The sequence below is a fragment of the Balaenoptera borealis genome (genome assembly GCF_965194805.1).
Source record: "Balaenoptera borealis genome assembly, chromosome: 6".
In the NCBI taxonomy this organism is placed as follows: domain Eukaryota; kingdom Metazoa; phylum Chordata; class Mammalia; order Artiodactyla; family Balaenopteridae; genus Balaenoptera; species Balaenoptera borealis.
In genome coordinates, this window is record NC_138863.1 from 23,265,162 (window position 1) to 23,289,760 (window position 24,599).

The 24,599-nt window shown below is 35.3% G+C and overlaps 1 protein-coding gene and 1 long non-coding RNA gene across 2 annotated transcripts in view; one reads left to right on the forward strand and one right to left on the reverse strand.

Moving 5' to 3' along the window:
- Positions 1-24,599, reverse strand: part of SPAG16 (sperm associated antigen 16) — an 868,000-nt gene that overhangs the window by 709,159 nt on the left and 134,242 nt on the right. Inside the window, exon 11 of the mRNA XM_082395857.1 lies at positions 18,884-19,011. Coding sequence (XP_082251983.1) covers positions 18,884-19,011 — 128 coding nt within the window. The remainder of the gene's footprint in view (positions 1-18,883; positions 19,012-24,599) is intronic.
- Positions 3,929-14,208, forward strand: LOC309630543. Its single transcript, XR_014245746.1, has 2 exons — positions 3,929-5,810; positions 6,122-14,208. It is a non-coding gene; the product is annotated as an uncharacterized lncRNA (long non-coding RNA).

Here is a 24,599-nt window from a genome sequence, read left to right on the forward strand (position 1 = left end):
TTTTTCCCTGAGCCCAGTCCTTACCTCTCTCTTTCACAGCTATTGACAGGACCACCTCTAGGGATATGCAGCCAAGAGCAAATATTTTTTTGTGAGGCTCTTGTTTATATGTTGTATATATGTAACCTATAAACATATATGTTTACATGTTAACAATATACCATATATTGTTTAAATGAAAGATTTTATTTAAAATACACTGTCTCATGTCTCAGTATCCAGGCTCCATCTCTTCATGTTCAGATTCTGGAACTATCTTCTTGTTCTTTACTTTCAAATGTGCCATTCATGGCTAATTTCTTTTATCCAGTCACAGGAAAAAAGATAGCTATACTATTATGACTTCACAATGCCATCCCTCTTCAGAATTTGTTTATATTGAACAGTATAGATATTGTTGGCTCTGCAGTTCTCTAATCTGTTTACTATTTGATGCCCACATTATTGCTCATGACAATACATCATCCATCGTGAATACTGGCTTCCAATGACAGTCTCAAGCGATACTGCGATGCTTCATTGACATTGACCACAAATGAAAATCTTATGCAGAGCATGCAGAAAAGCATGAACAATAATTTATTTTGTGGTCATGCTAACTTTACCACTTGGAATGGTAACACATAAATGTAAAGCAACACATTACACCATAGAATTAGCATAAATGTAAAACAATACATTTTCAAACATGACTACTGTTGAACTTATTAGGTCATAATCAGTTCTACACACCACCACTAGCAGAGAAGATAGGCAGGGAGCCTATGACCATGCTACTCATGCAAGGAATGTTTGTCCTTTATCAGGCACGGCTTAAGGCTGACTCAGGAGCCTATAATATAACCACGTGGATAAGACAAAAGAAAGGCCATCAACTGGAAGAGCCCATCGGCTCTGTGCAGCACAGTCTCAAAAGCCCTCAAAGGAGACAGGCCTGGCCATCCTGGAAGACTGCCTGAAAGTATGCTTCCAAGCCTGAGGAGGAGATGGGTGACCCTTGGATGTTACAAACTAGGATTAGCACAGCAAATCAGAAGATGGACAGGAGAGAACACATTCATAGATGGACAAGAGCCTACACCTAGATCCCTAAATTGTCCAATGTCCAGAGTGAGACGTCATCCCAAATCAGCATGTCAGGACCATTATGACAGCCCAATCCTGTGGGCTGTCTATGGAAGAATTACCATATCAGTAAGCAGGAGCAATTTGCTGACCAGGCCACCTTCCTGGAACCAGGATCCTGATATTGGGGTCCTGCAAAACCCCATAGGCACAAATTCAGGAGCTCCTCAGGGCATCTGGTTGAATCTACACTCAGGAGAGAGGATCAGAGAAGACCCCCAAAAAGGAGAAATGGGGATGCCAAGCATGTTGTCCGGTAGATGGCATTGCCAGCCCCAGACATTCTCAGATACCAAAGGAGGACTTAAAAATCTCAAAAAAGTCACTCCAAATGGCAGAACCCTCTGAGGCTCAGGGCAAGAGCAGGAGGCCAATTTGTCTGAGGATAAGGGTGAAACTGGCTGCTGCTCCTTAATAAAGATACCCAAAACTCCTTCTGAGTAACTGCTTCCAGACAACACTGCTTTGAGAATAATTTATCTGGGAAGTTATGTAGAATAATCAATATTTGTTTAAATTATTAAGAAAAGCAAAATTTGTGTGGATTGCTTTGTTGTTGTAGTTTTGAAAAATTTTGTTTCCAAGACGTCTATGAGCAAAGCAATGGGAATTAAGGCAGTATCAGTCTCCTAGGGCTGCTCTAACAAAGTACCACTAAGTGTGTGGCTTAAAAGAGAAGAAACTTATTCCCTCACAGTGCTGGAGGCTGGAAGTCTAAAATCAAGGTGTGGGCAAGGCCAGCTCCTTCTGGAGGCTGTGAAGGAGAAACTGTCCTGTGACTGTCTCTTTTGACTCTCTCCTAACTTCTGGTGGTTGTTTGCAGTCCTTCTCGTAACTTGGCTTGAGGCAGCATAACTCCAATCTCTGTCCTCATTGTCACATTGTGTTCTCCCTGTATGACTCTGTGTGTGTGTGTGTGTGTGTGTGTGTGTGTGTGTGTATCTCTTCTCTTCTTATAAGGACACTAGTCACATTGGATTTGGCCCATCCTAATCCAGAATGACTTCAATTTGATTACAATTGCAAAGATTTTATTTCCAAATATGACCACATTCACAGGTACCAGAAATTAGGACTTTAACATATCTTTTGAGGGGACACAATTCAACCTGAAACAAACATTATTCTATAAAAACATGTTTGCTCTAATTTTATTTTCTTACATATATCCTACAGGAGAATTGAATACAAAGACATTCTACAGAGGTGAAGAGAGATTGTTTCTAGGAGTAAATGTTAAAATTCTGAGACATAGTTTTAATTATAGCTCAAGGACAAAATGTTAAGTCAATAAGAAACTGTAAGAGGATGAGCTGGCATAAAATTACAAGCTTTATATTCAACATTTCAGGAATGTTTCTAATGTAAAAAGTGATAGTAGATTAGAATGCACTAAATAAATTCAGAAACATGAAAATCAATTATGTTGAAACTTTTTCTATTTTTCCCATTTAATGAAAAAGCAACCATTTTATTTTCTTGAAAAAAACTCCCCCCACCTAATATAAACTTTGCTCAATGCTTATACTCAGAGGTCAACTCGAAGAGAGCTTTTCTCACATCCCACACTACCTCACAGTTTGCTTTAAGTGGCCCCCCTAATGTGATTATTATATTGTATTTGTAAGTATGTCACCCAACTAGACTTTGAGTTCTTTGAGGACAGAGACTTCCTTATTTCTGTAATTCCACCATCTATAATAATGCCTGACACATATTAATAGCTAAGTAGATATTCTAGAATCAATTAATAAATGAGTGTATAAATCCATGATTGAAAGACCTATGAGCAATGATAAATCAACCTTTAACCCAGGGGCATTCTTCAGAAAGTAAAAAAGGTAGATCATTTTCTTTAAAAGTAAAAAAGCTTTAATGTCAGTTCATATTTCAAGGAAAAAAATGAAATGTTACAAAAGATCTTGGGCTTCATTTTGTTATCAAGCCTTAGTAAAATGTATGGGCACCTATTAAAGAAAACAATGATTGGACCTTAGCGATGAATTGATTATTTTTATTATACCATTACTTAAATACACAAAAAACTAGGTAAAAATTTCCACAGCTGATATGAATTTCTGAGTATAATTTCATGTGAGCAAGAAATGTATCTTCTTTATCTTTCTCTGTCTTAACTGAGTTTCTTCTTTGAGCATAATTTCTTAGGTTGCCCCATTTTATAACAACACTGGAGATGAGACCATAAGAACCTAAATATCTTCTGGCTTTACAGGCATCACTCAAATAATTCAGTAATAGTTCACAGAAGTCTCAATAAAAACTTTTGGTTCCTGTTCTGTGGCCTGTTTTGGTTCAGTAGCTCTCTTTCTGCTACTTCTGTTCCATTATTGGGAACATAGGAATCATTGGGCAATTCCTACTCCATGCTGAAGGACTGAAGCTGTGATGTTGTCTGTCTAGACACACCATGCAGCAGTTTCTTTTCTGGAATCTTGTCACATCCCTAGGGCTATACTTAGGAAATGGGGCACAGATCTCTTGTGCTCTTGGACCACGCAAAATTAGTTGGAGGTAAGGGAAAGGGAGTAGGCCCTGCTCTTAACACATTATGTTTCTCCACTGTGATTTAACTATGCCAGGAGACTTTTCTGCTCAACTAAGGGCCAAAGTTCTCCTAAGTAAGAAAGAGTCTCTTTTTCCTCTTTTTCTAATTTTCTGTCATATTTTCCCCCACTGGGCAGAAGTACAGCACCAAACTACTCCAACTGTGATAATGGCAACAGGAAAAAGGGACTGCCACGGTAAAAAAAATCAGTTAATATTTCAATAATTTCTTTGATTCACATACCTTCTGCTTGTGTTAGGCAGAGCAGATGCACAAGTGTGGATGGCTCAGGAAGCACTCCGGATGAGAGCAAGGGGACAGGAAGCTACTGAGGGAAGCAGGGGTGGGAAGTAGGGGTCAAAGTTCAGAGGAATTTAGTTTTCATCTTTCCATAACAGGAAGTTGTCAATATGATAGTAAAATAGAAATGCTACATGGTAGGTTTTCCTGTTTTGAAAGAATTTAGTGATTTTGGAGGATGAATTGGAAGTAGGAGAAATCAGTAGGAGGCTACTGAGTCCAGGTAAGAAATCAGGAAGACCTAATTTAAGTAACTTTTACAATGATTCAAATAACAAGGATATCTACAAATAAAAACTACTTATTTATTGGTTGGATATTTATTTAGTTCATTTCATGATTATACACAAGTTACCTGTTTTGCAGAAAATAAGTCATCTTAGATATTTACTTCGAATAAAAAATCAATTTACTTCTAAGTGATAAAATTTGAATATGATTATTAAGAGCCTTTAAAGACCCTTGATGCTGATAATAAGTGAACTATTATAATTTATCACATTAACACAGCTTTAGGACAGCATCTGTGATTAATCTAGAAAAATGTGTAGATTACTTACATTATCAAAATGATTACATCCATCATAGTAAAATAACTTAATGGGATTCCATTTTAGGAATGCATAATAATTAATTATCTGGGTTATTAGCACAATTTGCATAGACTTGTATCTGTCTTATCATAAATAATTTCAATTTTATAAATTATATTTCACTTTAGATCTATGAGAACTGAGAAAGCTAAAAATTAAAAATAATGACATTATGCTAAATTTCGATAGAACTAACTTTTTAAATGAAGTAAACCATAATTATAATATTTTTATATTATTTAGCCTAAACCTTCATTGAGAATGAAATATTCATTTAGGAAAGTCAACTGCATGGAGGGCAGCATTACAAGTGGATACCATGGGCCCACTTCCTCAGCAACCATGCACTCCTCAATAAACCACAATGTGGGAAATAATCTCTCGGTTTCTTTTGGACTGCTTATACTGAATTTACTATGGACCATCTAATTTCCCTATCAGCCTCTTTAAAATCCTCATATTATTGAACTCTTTGCAAAAGATCGGCCACTCCATCTTTTCACATCGCTCTTCTATCTTGGGTTTTGCGATACCATTCTGCCCTGGCTCTCTATCATACAGTCAACCTGCCTGGCTTCATTCACTACTTCTACCTTCCTTTATAGAATCCTGATTTTGGTCCAGGTATTGAACTCTCCTCCATAGAGCAATATGCTTTGTGACCAAAGCTATAAGGGAAAACTCAACAGTCCATGGTTGGAGGAGAGGATTTCTTTCTCTTTCCTATTGTGTATACATTTGCTACTGCAATCATTTCATAAACATTAAGGGGATCAGCCTAATTATAAAACAGAAAGATGATGTGACAGAGATTCTGCTATGTGCTTACAAACCTCAGCATATGTTGCCCAGTCTCCACTGCAGCTAATTCAATACCATATGACTAAGTTCTGGAGGTGTGTAATACTCCCAGGGCTGGCCATGAAACCCTCACAGGGATATTTCACTCTTTTTTCACTCTTCTCAGAACCTCAAGGGTCATGTGTTAAAGATGCCGGAGTTACAAAAGTAAATCCTAACTCGCTGAGATTTCCTGAGTCAACGTTTGGAAAAAAAGATGCCCAGGAAAGCTATCCAAATAGGAAAATCTCCACTGTCCAGGTTTTAGTGAGAAAAAAACTTTTATTGTATAAGTCCCTGAACCTCAAAATTGCCTAAGGACATGTATAAGAATGGAATATTGGAGGCAGAGTTATAAAAGAGATATCTGGAGAGCTAGCTTGGAGGTCCCTTTCTCTAAGTAGTACATCCAAAGTAGAGAATGACTCAGCCACATTTACCACACTACATGTTTGGAGTAGAATCAGTACATTTATATACCAGTTTATCCAAAAGTTTAGTTTGTTTGTTGTTTAAATTACACTCTACCCCCTTTATATGCATTTCTGCCTATTACTGACTTTTCGATGCCATTGAAAATTTGTTTCATCATTGCAATAACAGATTTTTTTCTTTTTTTGCCACACCATGCGGCTTGTGGGACCTTAGTTCCCCAACCAGGGATTGAACCCAGGCCCACGGCAGTGAAAGCGCAGAGTCCTAACCATTGGACCGCCAAGGAATTTCCACAATAACAGAGTTTAACTCTGACTTTTATATGTTAAAAGCCATTTTAGCTAATCAAGCTAAAATATAATCTGTACTTCTCTGTAACAAAAAAGTAATAGTATTTTATTTCATTGTGAGTACCAATATTTTAATAAAAAATAAAAGTTTGGAAAAAATAAACTATATTTTTATATTTAGAGATTAGTTTCTCTATTTTATATAGCCCTAATCTATTACTTTATGTTTATCAAAGATGAGACTAGAATGAACATGAGACCCTAAAGGAAACACAACATTGTACTTCTGAAAGGTAAGAAGTATCACCAGAATAATTTAAGCTTGATGGTAGAAAAATTTTAATTTAAAATACAGTACTAGGAAAGTATTACTATATCAAAGATAAGAAATCCCAGAGAAAAATGAATCATGATATAAAGGCCCTTTCTAAGCAGCAACAATCCATTTCGATGTGCTTTGGGTTTAAAGAAAAATGTTAAAATAAAAGAAATAATAATTATACAGTAGAAGAACCTTACATTTGTCTCCTTAAATCAAATTTTGCTTTTAGAACCAGTTTACTTCAAAACACTACAAGCAAAAATGCAGGATTATAGTTTAAGAAGACACTAAGTGATTTATTTAAACATATATATTTTCTGAATCTGGAAACAATGGTATTTTCTCTGAAATTGGCCTTCAAATCATCTTAGCTTTTGATTGATATTTCAAAAGTAGTGGCATTTGAAATTCATTCCTGCTCGAAAATCCAGGTCCCTACCTGAGCTGTCCATCCTGGTTTAGTTGACATAAAAAGTTAATAACATCATATGAAAATGTTCTCTCCAGTCAGTCTGAATATAAGTCAATGTGTAAACATCTGAATACCAAATAAGATAGCTTTGCGTGAAAGAGACAAATTATTAAAAATAAGTTGAGCTTTGAGGTTTAAGCTATGAAGAAAAGAAACACAGTGCTATGAAGGGAATAATGTGGATTATTCCCTAGTGGATCAGAGAAGTTCTTTCTGTATGAAACATACCTGAGAATTATGTATGGATTAACTGAGCTCATTGTATTCAATTTTTCATTTCCAGTTCACTAATTAACTAAGGCCAATTTCGTTTTGCCACTATCTCCATGAAAAAGTGACTGTAATATTTAAAGTGGCTTGTAATATTGCAGGTATAACTTTAGACCAAATCAACTTGACCTCGCAGTGGCATTCAAGATTGTTGACCATGTCTCTCATTTAGTTTTCCATGACATATTGCTTTCTGAATTCTGTGGTCCTATCTGCCTATCCTTTTACTTTCTTCTTTCAAACTCCTTTTGACTTACTCATTAAATGAGTAATTCAAGCTCCATTTTAAGGTCTTCTACTCTTTTCCCTCTTTCCCTCAAACATTTCCTCCATCCTCATTACTTACTGTCATATATATATATATGAAGATGAATCACATTTTTAATCTTCAGTCTATTCTCACCTCTGAACTCCAGATCCATATTAGTTTGATGTCTCACAGGCACATACAACTCACAGGTATCACATTGACCACCTCCACCCAAACTTTGTCCTCTGTGAAATGCACCACCAACAACCCATTTTGAGGTTTTACAGAGGACAATATAACAAAGAGCATGTACCATTTCTAAGAATAAGGGTATAGTTGTATCATCAACATCTAAAATATGCTTGTTATTCTATCCATTATACACTCAAATTCCACTGAACATCTTTTAAGTTATAACCAAATAGAAAACTATAAACCATTAAAGGGCAATATATATTGAAACTGTTCATCTCTTTTTCTTCTCTGTTTTTGACCTTAATTCTTATAATTGCACTAAAGATTTCAGGCAAAGGTTTAATAAGTCATAGTGAATTCCTCGGAGATATTTATGAACCATGTTTATGATGTGGTAAATATTTTGGTCTCCTCCACCCAGAAATATTTATAGAAAATATCAACAGGCAGTCAAAGGCTGTGGGAATTCTAATTATTACTTTCATTTATCATTTAAATTACTGGAGAAAAGTACACAATGTGATGGATACTGTTTCTATTTAGTAAGCTTAAAGTGTAAATCGGTTATTTTTCCTGAAGATCTTGCTCCAGTCAAATGAGTAATCTACTTCTCTATCTAAAACTGTCATTTCTTACAATGAGTTACTGTTACTTTTTTAAAAAATGAAGGAGTAGAGAATGATCAGATCTGAAAAAAGACTTAGTTCTAGACTCACAGAGGTTAGAGCCTAAGCAGATTGCAACAGAGATTCAGGTGGGAGAGCAAGTCATACTGACCACAAATTAACCCATTTTTCAGTCAAACAGCATCAGAATTCAAAGATAAATCTCAATAGGTGTACAATACTTACAGGTCCAGGTTAGTAGTTGAAGAATGGCTTAACTCTATTTTTGTATGTAAAAGAGGCCCTGTCTCAGGTCACTACATTGGTAAGAGGAGACCCGGTCAGAGGAAGAGGATAGAGACAGCAGATAGGCAGAATATCTACTGAGCATATATCATGCTCCAGGAATAATGCCATGTACTATTATGTAGACCATTTCACTGAATCCTTACAGCCTGGGAAGTGTTTTCTTTTTCTTGATCTGTCCAGGTCATAGACCAATGTCCTGAGTACATTTGATAAATGTTGCCAAATAAATGGCTGCATGCATGATTACCTGTGGCAATTTTCTTTTTACTACACAATGCTAAATATTACAAGATGACCTTCAAAACTAGTAACAGAGAAAACACCCAGAGACACTAGTTGGAACCCATGGGAATATACTACAACTTGGGGAACAAAGGACTGGTTAGCACTGATTACCATGAAACCTAGCAGAGATGGGAAACTGCATCATGTAGTTGAGACTTGTTCAGCAACCATTCCTTTTAACAACACCCAGGCTTTTTATTTTTTTTGGAGCTGCCCACCCTTTATTATCAGTTATGTGGATTGATACCATCCCCATCTTAAGTACTGATTTTTTTATATCAGGATAGTGGCCATTTTCCTCGTCACAATATTCAACTATGGGATGGCACTTAATCCAACCAGTCAATGAGACACAGGGTAGTATTTGCCTAAACTTGCAGGTAAGAGAAGTTCCATTCTCTTTCTTGAAGAGCTATGGAAGGAGATTCTTCCCTAGATGGCGTTGTGAAAGAATATGAAGTCTAGAAACACTTCAGCCATTTTGCTCCACTGAAAGGAGAACCTGGAGTCTGAGGATAATGCTGATACAAAAGGCAGAATAAACAAAAAACAGTGAAATCAGGTACTTAGTGATATTTTTAAACACTGAATTAAGCTTGACCTGAAGCCACTCCTACTTCTGATTTTCTCAATTTATTGATCCAATAACTCCCTTTCATCTTTTAACCAATTTATGTTGTATTTTTCAGTCACTTTCAACATAAAGTATCCCAACTTATACTGGTAGCAGATGGGATCTCAGCATGGCTCATGCTCAAAGTTTAAAGATACACTTTGCTCTAATATATTGTTTGTCTGTTTGGGGGATAAAAACAGCATAAAAATTATACGATGACTTAAGCTTATTATAAATATACATTGTAAAATACCAGTTAAATGTATAGTTATAAAAATGGTAGTAGTCTCCAAAATGGCCATGAGGAGAGTTATTTAATGAGTCTCAGTGCAGAAACTGACAGGGTGACATCAAGTGATACCTAAATTATAAGTGGATAATATAATTTTAAAAGTTGGCTATACGCATAGCACAGGGAGATCAGCTCGGTGCTTTGTGTCCACCTAGAGGGGTGGGATAGGGAGGGTGGGAGGGAGACGCAAGAGGGAGGAGATATGAGGATGTATGCATATGTATAGCTGATTCACTTTGTTATACAGCAGAAACTAACACACCATTGTAGAGCAATTATACTCCAATAAAGACGTTAAAAAATAATAAAAATAAAAGTTGGCTATAGAACTATGACTGCACACAAAATTTTCACCCAACCCATGCATTCATTCCATCAGCACACACCAGGCACCTCCTGTATGTCAGGGGCTATTCATAATCAGACACGGTCTGTTTCCTCAAGAGTCCTTGCTGAGGGTTTGGGAGACATAAACATATAAATAAATCATCTTTGGGATTCAATAGGACCTGTTCAATATGCCCCTTTATTATATTATGCATCTAGTACCAAGAGGGCAGAAAGGAGGTTTGATTTATAGGTGGGGATTTCTTTAGGTTTCTTGATATTTACAAATAGAAAAAGGAGGGAAATGCATTCCAGTCAAAGGAACATGGCTAAGACATGAACATCTGAAAAGACTTCACTGAGTCTAGAGCATAGTGGTATAGAGGCTAGCGGTACAGTAAGAGATAGAAAAATAGGCTGGAGCTAGATTGGGAAGAGCCAAGTGTGTCTTGAGGGCTTAAAATATAACTAAAAATTTTAAAGCAGAAATAAGATATCAGATTATTTTAGAAAGATTACTCTAATGGCAGTAAAGAGGATAAATTAAAGTTGAAGGAACAACTGGAGGTAGAGAGACCAGTAGGAGGCTGCTGGGGGAGCCTAAGTGACAGTTGATGGACTGTGAGAAATGAATAGTGCACAACTCATTTTGGATACAGAATACACAGACTTAAGTGACTGACTGAATGTGATAGTAAGTGGTCAGGAGGACCTAAGATTCACAGATCATCTTAGGTAACTATATGGATGATAATGAATGACACAAACCAAAATGGGAGAAAGAAGAAGGTGAAGGTGGAGGGGAGGGGATGGTAGAAGAGGGAATTGGCTTTGAGAACTACTAAGTTTGATGTGCTCACAAGACACGCAAGTTGAAATGTCCTATTTTATGTGGTGCTCTGAGTTACTAGCGATTGCCTTGGGATGATGTCAGTAATTTTAAATTAAGGTTGGATTCAAAGTACAAATATTATTACATATGTTGGATGTATAAGTCTAATAAAAAGTTTTATTTCCCTTAGATTATAAAACACTATTGATAGTGGTCACATAAAAAATTGCCAAAATTAGTTTAAGATTTAAACCTACTGGCACAAGCACTGATATTTACAGCTCATTCACCATATAACTATGAACAGCAAGAAAAAAATAAATTATGGGATACCATTCCATGTGCATCAATTTAGCACGGATTAAAGACAAGGTCTTGGCAAGTTTAGGTGAGACACCCCAAGTAATGACAAAAATTGCTGAAACCACTGATTACCTGTACTTCATCAAATCTTGTCATCTCTAACTTTTAAACTGAATTATTAGTATATGTGTGAATATGATATAGTTTGAAACACTAAATAAATTGTCAAAAAGAAAAAGAAATATATTGATACTTGTCCTAAACCATCTTGCCTGACATTCTGTATTACAAAGATTAACCTTTGCTTTTAACTTCCATTTCCCTTTCTATTACACAGTAGATAATAGGAAATACTAGTAAGCAGCTAAGCAAGAAAGTAGAGTGAGAGATAGTTTCCATATTCATTGGAAAATTATTATTGCATTGTCATTCCAAGAAATTTGACTTTCCTCATCATAATAATATACTCCAGAAAAAGTTTTATGTAAAAACTGAAGGACTAGTTGTTTGTTTTTTTTCCAAAAAGTGAAGCTATGTCCTAAGGGAGACTAGCATAATTTCATTTTTACCAACCTTAGTTAATAAGTGGGATTTTTATGCATTGTTGGTGCTACACATAATTGCTATATATAATTATAATATGTCCAACAATACCTTTTTGTAGGTCACTGTGGTTATTACTATGGATCTAGATAATTAAGACAGAATGAAAAACCGTTATAGCCCCAGAAGGGTAACTGTCGGTCTCTCCGTGAGTCTATGCAGCACTGGAATTGAAAATGCTTTGTGCATCATCTGTGACCAATGAAAAGACCTTTCCATAATTTTAGCTGTAAGTTGATCCACAAAACAAATCAGGGCACCTTCTGGAAGATGACAGCTGCTCAACAAATCCAAAGTGCCTAAACAAAGTTAGTATAAAGCTGAAGATACATGCAAAGGCACTAAAGACAATTTGAAATAAATTGAAAATCTAATCTCCTAATTAGATGATGTATTTATTTATGGAACACACCTAAAAAGATAAATAGGTCATAAAAATATATGTTTACATTTACTGTAAATTCATGTACCTTTTCCTTCTTAAAAGTTTAGGCCATAAATACTATCATTATTTAATGGAAGCTAACTGAATACCTTAGTACTTTGACAGTAAATTACAAAACCAGCAGAATATATCTTTATATTATAGAAAATGTTCTAAAGTATTCTGTACACTACTTGTAAGAAATGATTACAAATATTTTTACCTGCATATAATTATTACCCTTCTAAGGAGACTTTTTTGATGCTTCAAGAAACTATAAGTTATTTTCCTTTGATAATTCAAAGTTTAAATATACACTTTGCTCTAATATATTGCTTGTCTGTTTGGGGGATAAAAACAGCATAAAAATTACACTATGACTTAAGCTTATTATAAATATACATTGTAAAATACCAGTTAAATGTATAGTTATAAAAAGGATTTAATATTTAATTTGGAAACTCACATTTTAGAATATAATCGTGGTTTCTTACAAACATATATAATTTACAGCCAAAACAAGATGAGAAATATTGACCCATGCTAAAAAATTACATTTCTATAATGCCCATTTTTTTGCATTAAAAGCTACTTAGTCACTTTTTCCATTTCTGGTGACTGCTTCCATGGAAGTGCCTGGAATAGTACTGACATGAACCTAACTACTTGCCAGGGAGCACACACAGCTGTGAACCGTGTTCACAGGAGAATCTAAAGGTCCCATCCACATCTAAGTCCACTTGGAAGTTTAATAGGCCTCCCAAACTTAACATGCCAAACCCCACATTCCAAACCGGGCCCTCCCTTAGCCTTGAAATTAATGGCCACTCTATCTTCATTGGCTCTGACCATAAACCTTGAAGTCAACCCTAATTGCCCTCTCTCTCACCCTACATCCTGCCAACCTAAAAATCCTGCTCACTCTCTCATCAAAAAAGAAAAATCTTACCACTTAGCCTCTATAACACTATCAGCCTAGGCCAGGTAATCTTTACAGTTCTCTAGAATTATTGAAATAGTTCCTAACTAGCCTGCCAGCTTCTACCCTTAACCCCCTTTGACAGTCTAATTTCCACACAGTAGTCAGAGCATCTTGTTGTTATATAAGCCAAATTGTATAATTCTTCTCAAAATCCTCTAATAACTTTCCAACATTCTCAGAATAAAATTCACAATCCTCTTTACTATGATCTATAAGGCCCTAAGTCACACTCCCTCTGGTCCCCAAATACCTAACTTAGTTTTCTCCTCCTCTTCTGCAAACTCACTTACTCTGTTTATACTGGACTCCTTGTTGGAACATTTTGGACATGTTCCCACCTCAAGGGCTTTGCATTCGTTGTTCTCTCACCTCTAACCGTCTTCCTTATTCTCTGCTTGTCTCACTTCCTCACCCACTTCAGGTTTTCATTATGCGTCACTTTCTCAGAACAGCCCTGGCCTCTGTGTTTAACCTCAAGCCACCCTCTATTCCATTTCCCTCTGTCTGCTTTGTGTTTCTCTATAGCACTTATGGTCATCAAACATATTATAGCATATATATGTTCACTACTGGTTTATTACTTGTTCCCTGTAACACATGTAAGCTTCCTGGGAACAGATTTCTATGTATTTAATTAATTGTCCAGAATAGTGTCTGATAAATGCTCAATAAATTTTTGTAGAATGAATGAGTGAATGTGAAAGTACCTTCAGTCTGTTTTTTTTTTTTTAATTACACTCATCTTATAGAGCCTAACTCATCCATTTTCACAAAAATATAGTGCACTAGTCAGGGCAATTAAAGCAGTACCTCACGCAAAGCATGATGAAGGTTGGAGAACTCTCCAAGCACACATGACTCAGAGATCCACGTGCCTTCTAGCACACAGTTTGTCACTTTCAAAGTCCTCTGATTCCAGCTATGAGGATGAAGTCAGAGACAGCAGAGAATCCCAGTGGAAGTCTTAAGGGTTAACACACTTCAGAAGACTGGGAGATAAGCTCTTCCATTGGGCCCAGGGAGGAGGAAACTGAATTGGTGAGAATCTAGCCAGTCTCTGCCACCCATAAACTAGAAAAATACTAAGATTTCATGTTCTTTTTCATTTTTATAAAGTACTTTAAAATTTATGCTGCATGCCTACTAAAAACCACGGTGGAAATAAAGTAGAATGACAGGGCTGACAGTAACTGCAGGAATGAGGAGTAAAACATTAGTTACATATTTCAGGAGCTGCCTCTCCAAGGAGGTGATATTTGAGCTGAGATTTTAGAGATAAGAAGGAGCCAGGTGTGCACAGACTGGAGAAGTAACAACACAAGGAGAGGGAAGAGCTAGTGTAAAGACCTGGGGGCAGAGATAAGTGTGGCATGTTTGCAGAGTAGTGAGAAGACGGGGTAGCTGAGAGTCCTGGGCAAGGGAGCAGGGGAGAGCATGTGGTCAACACAATGGCAGGAGGGCAGGAGTCCCAACTTGCAGAGCCTTGTAGGCCTCAGTAAGAAGTTTGGATCTTACTTTAAAACAAGGGGAAGATATTATTGTACCTAAAGCAGCGAATCTTATCTGATTTACATTTTTAAAAGATCAGTTTGGCTATTGTGAAGTAAGTGAATTACTGTAGGGTAAGGTGGGGTGAATTAGTAGGCTTTTGCAATAGTATGAGAGATGGCCATGGTAATATAGATAGATAGAGAGAAGTGGGGAAATGTAAATATGTTCTGGGAGAAAAGCCTATCAGACTTACTCTTAGATTTAACGGTGGCAATTGCAGGGTGAGAGAATGAGTAGTTAAAACTACTCCTAGGCTTTTAGCTTGAGTAAATTCATATAAGTTTACATTTTGCTTTTGCAAAAATGGGCAAGACCAGGAGACCCATTTTTCTGAGGGAAAACAAGAGTTCTTCCTGAGCATGATAATTCAGAGAAGCCTATTCGATATTCAAACTCAAGAGAGATGGCAATGGTAGAGATATTCCCAAGGTGATTACCTATCACTATATGGAGAGTGTTTAAAGTCTGAGCTTGGAAGACGCCACCTGAGAAAGTGTGGACAGTGAAAAAATGAAGCTCTGAGGCTGAGCCTGGGGCAGTCTATCAACTGGAAGTCTAGCAGAAGAGAAGCAGCCTGCTGAGAAGACACTGAGCAGGACAGCCTGGGACTCAGCAGGAAGACCAGGACCATGCAAATAATGGGAGTCAGGAGAGTAAACGCAGAGGTGGTGGTCGTATTGACTGCAGCTGAGAGGAGAAGAAAACGAGAACGGAGAAGTGGCCACTGGTGGTGGACACGGAAGCAGGGAATGACTGACAAGAGCTAGTTCCAGAGCAGAGGAAAGGAAGGGAGCTCCACTGGAGGGGAGAATGGAAGAGCGAGTGGAGGCTGTTAGTTCAGTCAGCACTACTGCCAACTTTTTTAGTGAAAGTGAGCAGAGCAGCTTCTAGGAAAACAGCACAGGTTTGGTGGGGGGTTGTAGGTTCAAGAAAAATCTTTTTTTTTAACTAATAGGAGTTACTGGAGGATATTTTCTAGGCTGATGGGAACCATCCTGTGAAAGTAGGAGAAAGACATCTATCTCAGAACTTAAAAACTCTGTTAACTAATCTGATTTAAAATCCTTCTGGTTCTTCAACCTATGAAACTGCACTCTATAAAAATGCAAATTAGTAAGACATTAAAATTTTTTAAATTATCTGGAATTTAATATGCATTTATTTTATTATGACCTTGTTGGAAAAACATAGTAAAATACATTTTAATAAATCTGTGTTTTCCAGGGAAAGAACACACAATTAAATTCTGCACTTAAACACAATCTAATTAATTATTTTAATATTTAAGTTTAAAGCAATTATCCTAGGTCAAGCTTGTCAGGGGAAAAAAGTATCTTGGCCAAACTCATAGGTTATATAGTTGTATGTTACTGGCATACCTGTATGCTTGATTGTAAAAATAGAAACTATTTCCTTGGGCTTTTTCTCTAAAATACCTTGTGGCTCATTCACTGTTTTGTGGTCTGCTTTTGAGTTAACCAGACCTGATACAAAACTTTTCTTTTGTGTTTCTCAAGGTCTCTGAGCGTCATCTGTGTGTGTGTGTGTGTGTGTGTGTGTGTAAGAGAGAGAGGAAAAAAAAATATATATATATATAGAGAGAGAGAGAGAGATGGGGGAAAAACAGCTGAATCTTGGCATTGAAAGATGCTTAGTAAAACAGTTTATTGTTATTATTGATATTCTTTCATGATCATTGTCATTACTATTATTCTTATTTGATGAAGTTAAGGAACCTATATACCATAGAGGAAGAACTTTATTTCCACTGATGGTAATTGAAAAACAAAATAAATAAATAAATTCACAGTTACTTATAAAACAAAAAACATTTTTTATTCTTTAAAGAAACATATAATTGAGTCAATAAACATTATACTATTAAAGACCTATAAAGTACCAAACCTCTGTGTGTGTATATGGGGTGGTGGGAGCGGGGTGATTCAGTTTTAAATTAAGAACAGAGAATATGAAATTATTTGAGAAACATTAAAAATTTACAGTTGAATTTTATATTATGGCTAGTTAAGGATTGGTGGTATAGAATGAGAGTACAGAGAAAGTAGTAGAATAAAATAGGTGGGAGAGAGAAAAACAGACCTGTGACCATGAAGAAATAGCGGTATAATGAAGCAGAAACTGAGACAAATTGGAAAAGAAAAAAGGCCCAGGTAAATGAGTTTGCCCAAAGTCACAGCTTAATTTTCCTTTGAGGTATGTTACACTAGAAGATTAGTGATTAGTTTTCTACTCACAATTCTTTTTTTTTTTACTGCCTAACTCATAATGCTAGAATCTTCTCTCCTCATGGGCTAACTAGTGAAGATTATGAAGATTATGACAGAGAAATTATTCCCTGGGTTGCAGTAGTAGTTATCAGGGCAGCTGTCTTTCCAAAGTCTGCAAATAAATTAAACTGGAATCCAGACTTTGTTTTTGAGTAAGAGTCAAATGTTTCCCTTTTTCTCTTTTCCACATTTTCATTTAGTAAATGCTTTTCCCTTAACCTCCACTTAATCGTTGGTCAACATTTCCCATTCTCTCTGTAAAACACTCTGGCTGTGCTAGCAGTGCCCTGACTGCTCAGAGCTTCCAGACCATGCCCCAGCAGACCAGCACAAGCCACTCCCACCAGCTAAGGTCCACTATCACAAAGAGTCAAAGGAGTATGTTACTAAACCTCACAAGCCAGTTGCGTTTGCTACTATAATGTAATTAAAAACTAATCAAGGTAATGAAATATAAGTGTGATAAGCAGAATTGCTATCAATGAAAATTAAATTAATGCCATGGAAATGTGAGGAGATCATCTTCTGAGCGTCTGAAGTTCTTGTTTCAGATTAAGAAAATCATAAAATTGAAATTGTTAGTGATGCATTATTGGTATAGCTTATGTAAGAAATATGATGTAGAATTCCAATCAACAGTCACTTAAGGAAAGAAAAAGCCATGGCCTTACATCAAAAGACTGGCATGTGAATGCAAATGAACTGTTTTAAGTTGAAATAGAATACTTAAGGTATGAATGTATCATTATTATGGTTCCTTTTACTAACAGACCTTTTCAATTCATTAACCTACTGGTTTTGGTCATGGCAGAGTCTTGCTACATGAAAATAATCAAACAAATAGGTCTTAGGTCTTAGAAAGTAAATTATACATACAGTCATCAAGAGCAAGGTAAACTTTGCAAAATAAACAAAACAAAACAAGAAAAACCTTACCACAGTTAAGTGTAGATTATTAGAGTTGGTTAACATCCTCTTCTGAGACATTTTTCCTCATTAAGTATAAGAGGAGCAATTATATAATGTTTGCTGTACATTTTTGTACAAATTTCTTAAAAATCAATAATATAAACTTGGGATTATATGAACAAATACAAGAAAACAATATTACTTACCTAAACCATAATCAAAATGATGTATCCATGATTATTTACAAAAGCTGACCACTTAGTAAAATTTTAAAGTACCATAGAAATCTATTGTAGAATGTATATTTACTGATTCTCCACAGAAATATTTTTCTCAAACACTCTGAATAGGAGTAGTATAAATTTCATAAGATTTAAAATGTTTCCTATGAATGTAAATATGCAGATTCATAAAACTTATTAGCAAGTAATAAGTTTTGCTTTTAAACTGATGTGATTATGGTTCACAAAATTATGGTCCTCAAAACAAAACAAAATAATGTGTTAATGTGGAAAAAACCATAAAATATTAATATTAATATTTGATAAAATATTAAGTAAAATAATCAAATGAAATGCATAGTTGCTGAGATCCTATTTTTAAAACAAATCCTACAAACCTCTCTAAAAACAATCTGTGCTTTATTTTAAGCCAGAACTGCAACCTCTACATTAAAAATGCACAGTAGTGCACTTAGGCTGCACTGCCACCAAGTGCCTAAACCAGTTAGTTTTGAGACTCTTGAAACAGCTTTAAGCGGATTCTTTCAGTGTTATAAGTAGCAATTTCAGAAACAGGCTAAGAGCAAAACACTTTGACCATAAACAGCTATAAGAGCATCAAAATTTAAACATGACAATAAAATCTCAAAGGTATTAATAAAACATCAAGAATCCTACCAGCTCACTGGAAGTTCATGAAGTCTAAATATGTTATTCAGCTTGTAGTCAAATTTTGCTGGACAAATATTTTTTTTGCATAAACACAGGTTTGGATTTGGTTGCATATCAGTGGGAAACTCTGAATCCTAGAGAAAAAAATATAGCAAGAGTTCTGTGTAAAATAGACAACTCATTGCAAACACTGATACAGTTTTATTTAATATTATATTAGAACATAAATGTTACTATTATAATCCATCAGGATTTACCTTAAATCCCTTATTCCTGATTTTAGTTTTGAGAAAATATGTAAAAAACATAAAATTTTAAATAAGGCATATATCTACTTGCATAAATCTAAACTGCATACTACATGGTAAAAATTACTTGAAAAAAATCCCCTTATTGAATTACAATGAAGCACAATATAGCACTGTCTTATATTATTGGTCTATTGTCCTTTTGCAATAAGTTTCCATCCCCAACAGTAACATCAACAAAATCTGTGATTATTTTTATACTCCTTTTGTTCTCTATAAATGGGGAACTAAACACATTTTAATTGGATAACAAAATAACAACATTTATTAATTGATAATTATGGTTTTCTTTAAATCTGAGGACACAGGGCTAAATTAAAGGTACTTATTAAAGATAAAATATTTCTGTCATAATCATTTTAAATCTCACATACATTAGAATCGACATCTGCCATGTGTTGGTCATTTCTCTCCCCACCCAGCAAACTCTAACGAGAGATAAAAGATCATTTTCAGCCCATGAGAAAGTGGTCTCTCCTCAGTGGAAAGAAGACATGCTATGAATAGCACTTAATTGACACTTAATGATGGATGGATTAATTGTTCAATTCTACACAAAAAGGAAGTAATCAATCTGCTTACCCTTAACACTTTAAAACTGCCTTTAAAAGAGGGAGACATACTATTCATTTGCACACTCATTCATTTATTTAAAAAATATTTATGAGTGCTACTTTATCCCAAACATTATTCTAGGCATAGGGAATCCACCAATGAACAAAGCAGATAAAAAGATTTGCCCTTGTGGAGGTTACATTGCAACAGATTCTTTATTATATCCTCAGAGTTGGAAAATGATAAAGCCAATTTTCATAAATGAAGTATTTTTCTGATCAAGAAAGTAATATACATCCTTATAGAAATTTTATGCATTTTATAATATTACAAAGAAAAAAATTAAAATTATTCTTACCACCCTGGTATAATTACTATTATCACTCCGGTTTAAGAATTTGCCTGCCTCTCTTTCTCAATTTTTACAAAACTGGAACCATGCTCTATTATCCACCCTCCATTTTTCATTTAACATTATATTACTGCATTTTCACAGTATTTAGTCTATTTTGAAAGAATGATAAATGTCATATTTTACTTAACATCAGCTATATTTGTTTGCCTTATGATTATCGATGCGGTGAACAGGGTTTTCTGTCTATAAATCTGCACTCTACTGATTACATCCTTAAAACACAGTTTAGAAGTGTAAATAAATAATAATCCAAATAAAATTAACATTTAACAAAAAACATGATACCTCTTCACGGATTGCTCTTTAGAATTGTTACATGAATTCACAACCCTGCCAGTTATATAGTAATATATATAATGTACCACATCTTTGCTATGGGCACACTCACACACGCACATATTTCTTTCTCTTACGAATATTTATTATTGAGTGTCTATTTCAGGGCAGGCACTGGTTTCAGCTCTTACAATATATCACTGACCAAAGTAGACCTTGTGGAACTTGCATTTTAGCATGAGGACGCCATAAACAATAAAATAATAAATATGTAATTACATGATAAAAAGTCTGAAAAAACTGTTGCTAATTCGTATATAAAACTGTATTTCATTGGTATTTTGCCAATGAATTGATTAGGTTAACTATTTTTGTATTTCTTTTTGTACTTCATTTTCTCTCAACTGTATATTTATGCCTTTTGCCCCTTTTCCTATCGTTGTGATGGTACCTCATTTTAATAATATTGCTTGGGCTGGAAATGGAGGTAGGATAAATTATTATGTTGGAAAACATAGCAAGGTGGAGCAGGATCCATTCTGAGTATAATGTTTTGACTACATGGAAATATCTAGAACCATAAACTTATTATCTACAGCAACTTGTATAACCACTGTTAAACCCATCATTATATAAAACGAATACAAGGCATTTAATAAACCTAATCAACTACAACCTGTTTGGTATATAGGGAAATATAATAATAACTGAACAACTATTTTAAAAGAAGATTTACAAGAGCAGTAAAGGCCTAGTAACAGCAATCCTATCTAAATATAGATGCACTTGCAGAGGCAAAACGTTAAGACCCTTTATAACCCAGCCTGTATACTGAAACATTCCAGGAGACAATAGCCAATAAATTGGCAGGCACGATCAGAAAGGTAAATACAGGATACATAAATAAGGACAGTGCATAAAGGAAGGAAAGTAAATCTTAAAACTATTGTTTCAAGCTACATAACTATTATCATTCCTTTGTACTGACAAGGTACAATTCGAGGACAAAGCTAAACTCTCAGTAATGTGCTTTGACAGGTCAATGGTCTCAACTCTGAGGACCTGTTGAAATTACCATGTAGCTTTTTAAACCATACCAATACCACCAAGCCCCACCCCAGACCAATTAAGTACTAATTTCTGAAAGAGAGGCTCTGACACTGGTATTTATTTTATTTTAAAGCTCCCCATGTGAAATAAAGGTCAGGATTGAAAATCTTGGCTTTTCCTCACAATTCAGCTTTACTACATACTAGTATGTGAATTTAGTCAAGCTACTTAACAAACTTTCTAAGCTGTATTCTCCCACCTGTAAAATACAATCAAAATCATACTGAATTCATAGACTGCTATGAGGATTAAGTGAGATAATCTCTGTAGAGCACTAATCACATGCTTGGCACCTAATAAATCCTTAATAAACATTAGCTATTTCTGTGTTTATTATTGCTGCAACTAGTGGCACATGTTAATTTCAACTGGTGAGTAAATTCATTGAGTTATTTCATACTTTACTTACTTATTATAAAATACTCTATCTTAATCAAATTCCAGGATTAATTTCTCCTGGTATGCTGATTACAGCAGACTTTACTATGACCCGACCTGTCGGAATACAGTCTCATATCTGGTAACTGCTGGCTATCTCTCTTCATCCCAGGATCAATAATAAAAGGAGTCCTTGCTTCACTGGCCAGCCAGTTGAGATTAACTACAGCCTTGGTGCTTATATTCATAGGATGAAACACCAGATGGGTAACTTTCTCTCCATTTCAGTGATATATCAGTTAGGCATCCGCTGTATCTATCCTGATTGGGAAGCCAATTATCTATTTTGGCCTCCTTCCACATTAGTCCCTTGGGTACCCAGGCTCCCTATCTATGCCATTTGACTTGTGTCTGCTTCTCTATCTTGTTTATTGTTTTCCATTGAGCTAACGTTCATGGGAATTGCCCAGAACAACCTTGAATCTGAAGCTCAAAATTATTCACTCAGGCATTCACTTAACATTTGAATGTTTACTTTGTGTCGGGCATTAGTGTCGTTTACCAGACCACACATATAAGTAGAATACACTCCTTCCATTGCAAGGACTCAGTCTCAAGAAGGAACAATATAAATGAAAAGAAAAGCTAGAATAGAAATATGCAGAAGATATTAAGGTGAAGAAATAAGCAATAAAACTATTGGAACGAAGTAGATGAAATTATGATAAGTTGCATATATTGTGATTACATTGATAGATGATAGAGATAGATAGATAATCTGTATGAAGCCAAATGGAAAAAGGAACTATAAAGAGGCCACATTACTACAGATATACTACAAATTATAAAAGTAGCAACCTTCATATATGCAATGAATGAACAGAAGATATAAAAGAAAAATATTTCATCAAATCTAGCAACAATAAAATATACAATACCTCATAGAACACTAATAAGAAATTTACTAAACCTACAGAAAGAAAAACACACTTTATTCAGAGATATAAAGCAAGGGCTGATTTAATATAGATAGTCCATGGACTCAGATAGAAAGTCTATTAATGAACTTCAGAAGTTTGATTTAAATATTTAATTCAATTCAAATAAAAACTTCAGTGTGAATTTTGAGGAGTCTTAGAAAATTATTCTAAAATTAATCTGGAATAACAAACCAGGCAAAATTGCATTGACATTCATAATATCTCCATTTTATAGTTGAGAAAACAAACTCATAGTAATTAATCCAAATACAAACAAAAAGTCTAAGTCTAAATGACTCCAAATCTAACAATTTTTCAACTATTACAAAATGATTGCTAAACAAGAATGGAATATTTCCTTAATCATTCAGTTATCAAATTGAATAAAGACATAATTTTTGATAATATAATAATGCAAACTGTTGGACAAGATATGGAAATAAAATATTCTCTCACTTGGGGTGAGTGTAAACTAATTTGACTTTTCAAAGAAATATCTATCGAAATAAAAATTGACTTGGTAATTCCACAGCTAGGAATTTGCCTTGTGGATATGCTCACAAAGTTTCACCAAATTACATACACAAGTTTTCTTTTCTGTTTATGTTTTTTATTTATTTGTTTTTGTGATTTGCTTTTGTTTTCTAATACACAGCATTTCTTACAATATAAGATATTAAAAGCAATCTAATTGTGCATCAATACCTTGATTTACTTTAAAAATTATAGTACTATTCTGGTGTACTACCTTTAAATAGAATGAGGTACATGCAGTGCTGATATAACCTTAGTGCACCAGTATGGCCCTGTCAGTTGTTAAAATACTGAAAGATATTCATACTACTTGGAAAACAGCTGATACCCTGAGCACATACTCCATATTCCTCTCACCCCCACATTCTAGCTCCTTCTATGGGTACAACCCCTGCCCCTGACTTATTCATTATATTGCCTAATTAAGGTAATTTCTGGCACACCTGGGGCTCCAGGACCATTCTCCCACCCTACATCCAGCATCCATTCTGATTGGTCAGTGCTTATGCTCTAATGGTTGTCAAATATTTTGAATATCACTCTAAATTTATATACACTTATACAAAATTAACTCTATGATATATTATTAACTTAAAAAATTTACAGAATAGCATATAAGGAAAATCATTCCATTTTTATAAAATAAAAAAAGGTTCTACATAGGTAAGTGCTAATGTATCTGTGAAACGTTTTTAGAGAGAGACAGAGAGAGCAAGAATCTTAACAGTGGTCACCGGGAGGAGATCAAGATGGCAGAGCAGGAGGATGTGGAGCTCACCAACCACCATGAACACATCAAAAATTCATCAACATGTGGAGCAATTCTCATTGAAAACAAACTGGAGACTGGCAGAAAGACTCTTACACAAACAACACTGTAAGAAAGATCCAGACGTAGTCAGGTAGGAAGGTAAGAGAAGTGATCAGATCGGCACCTGAGCCCCTAGGAGGGGACACAGAAGAGGAGCGAGATTACACAGGCTTGGCAACCCTCCCTGGGGAGTGGGCAGTTGAAACCCCGTATTGGGTGTCCCAGCCCTGGGGTATGATGCTAAGAGGACAAGTCCCCTTAGCTGGTTTGAAAACCAGTGGGACTGACAGTGGGACTGTAAGAAACTTAGACTCTGCTTGTGAAAAGTGCACACATGCTTGCTTACTCCCAAAAC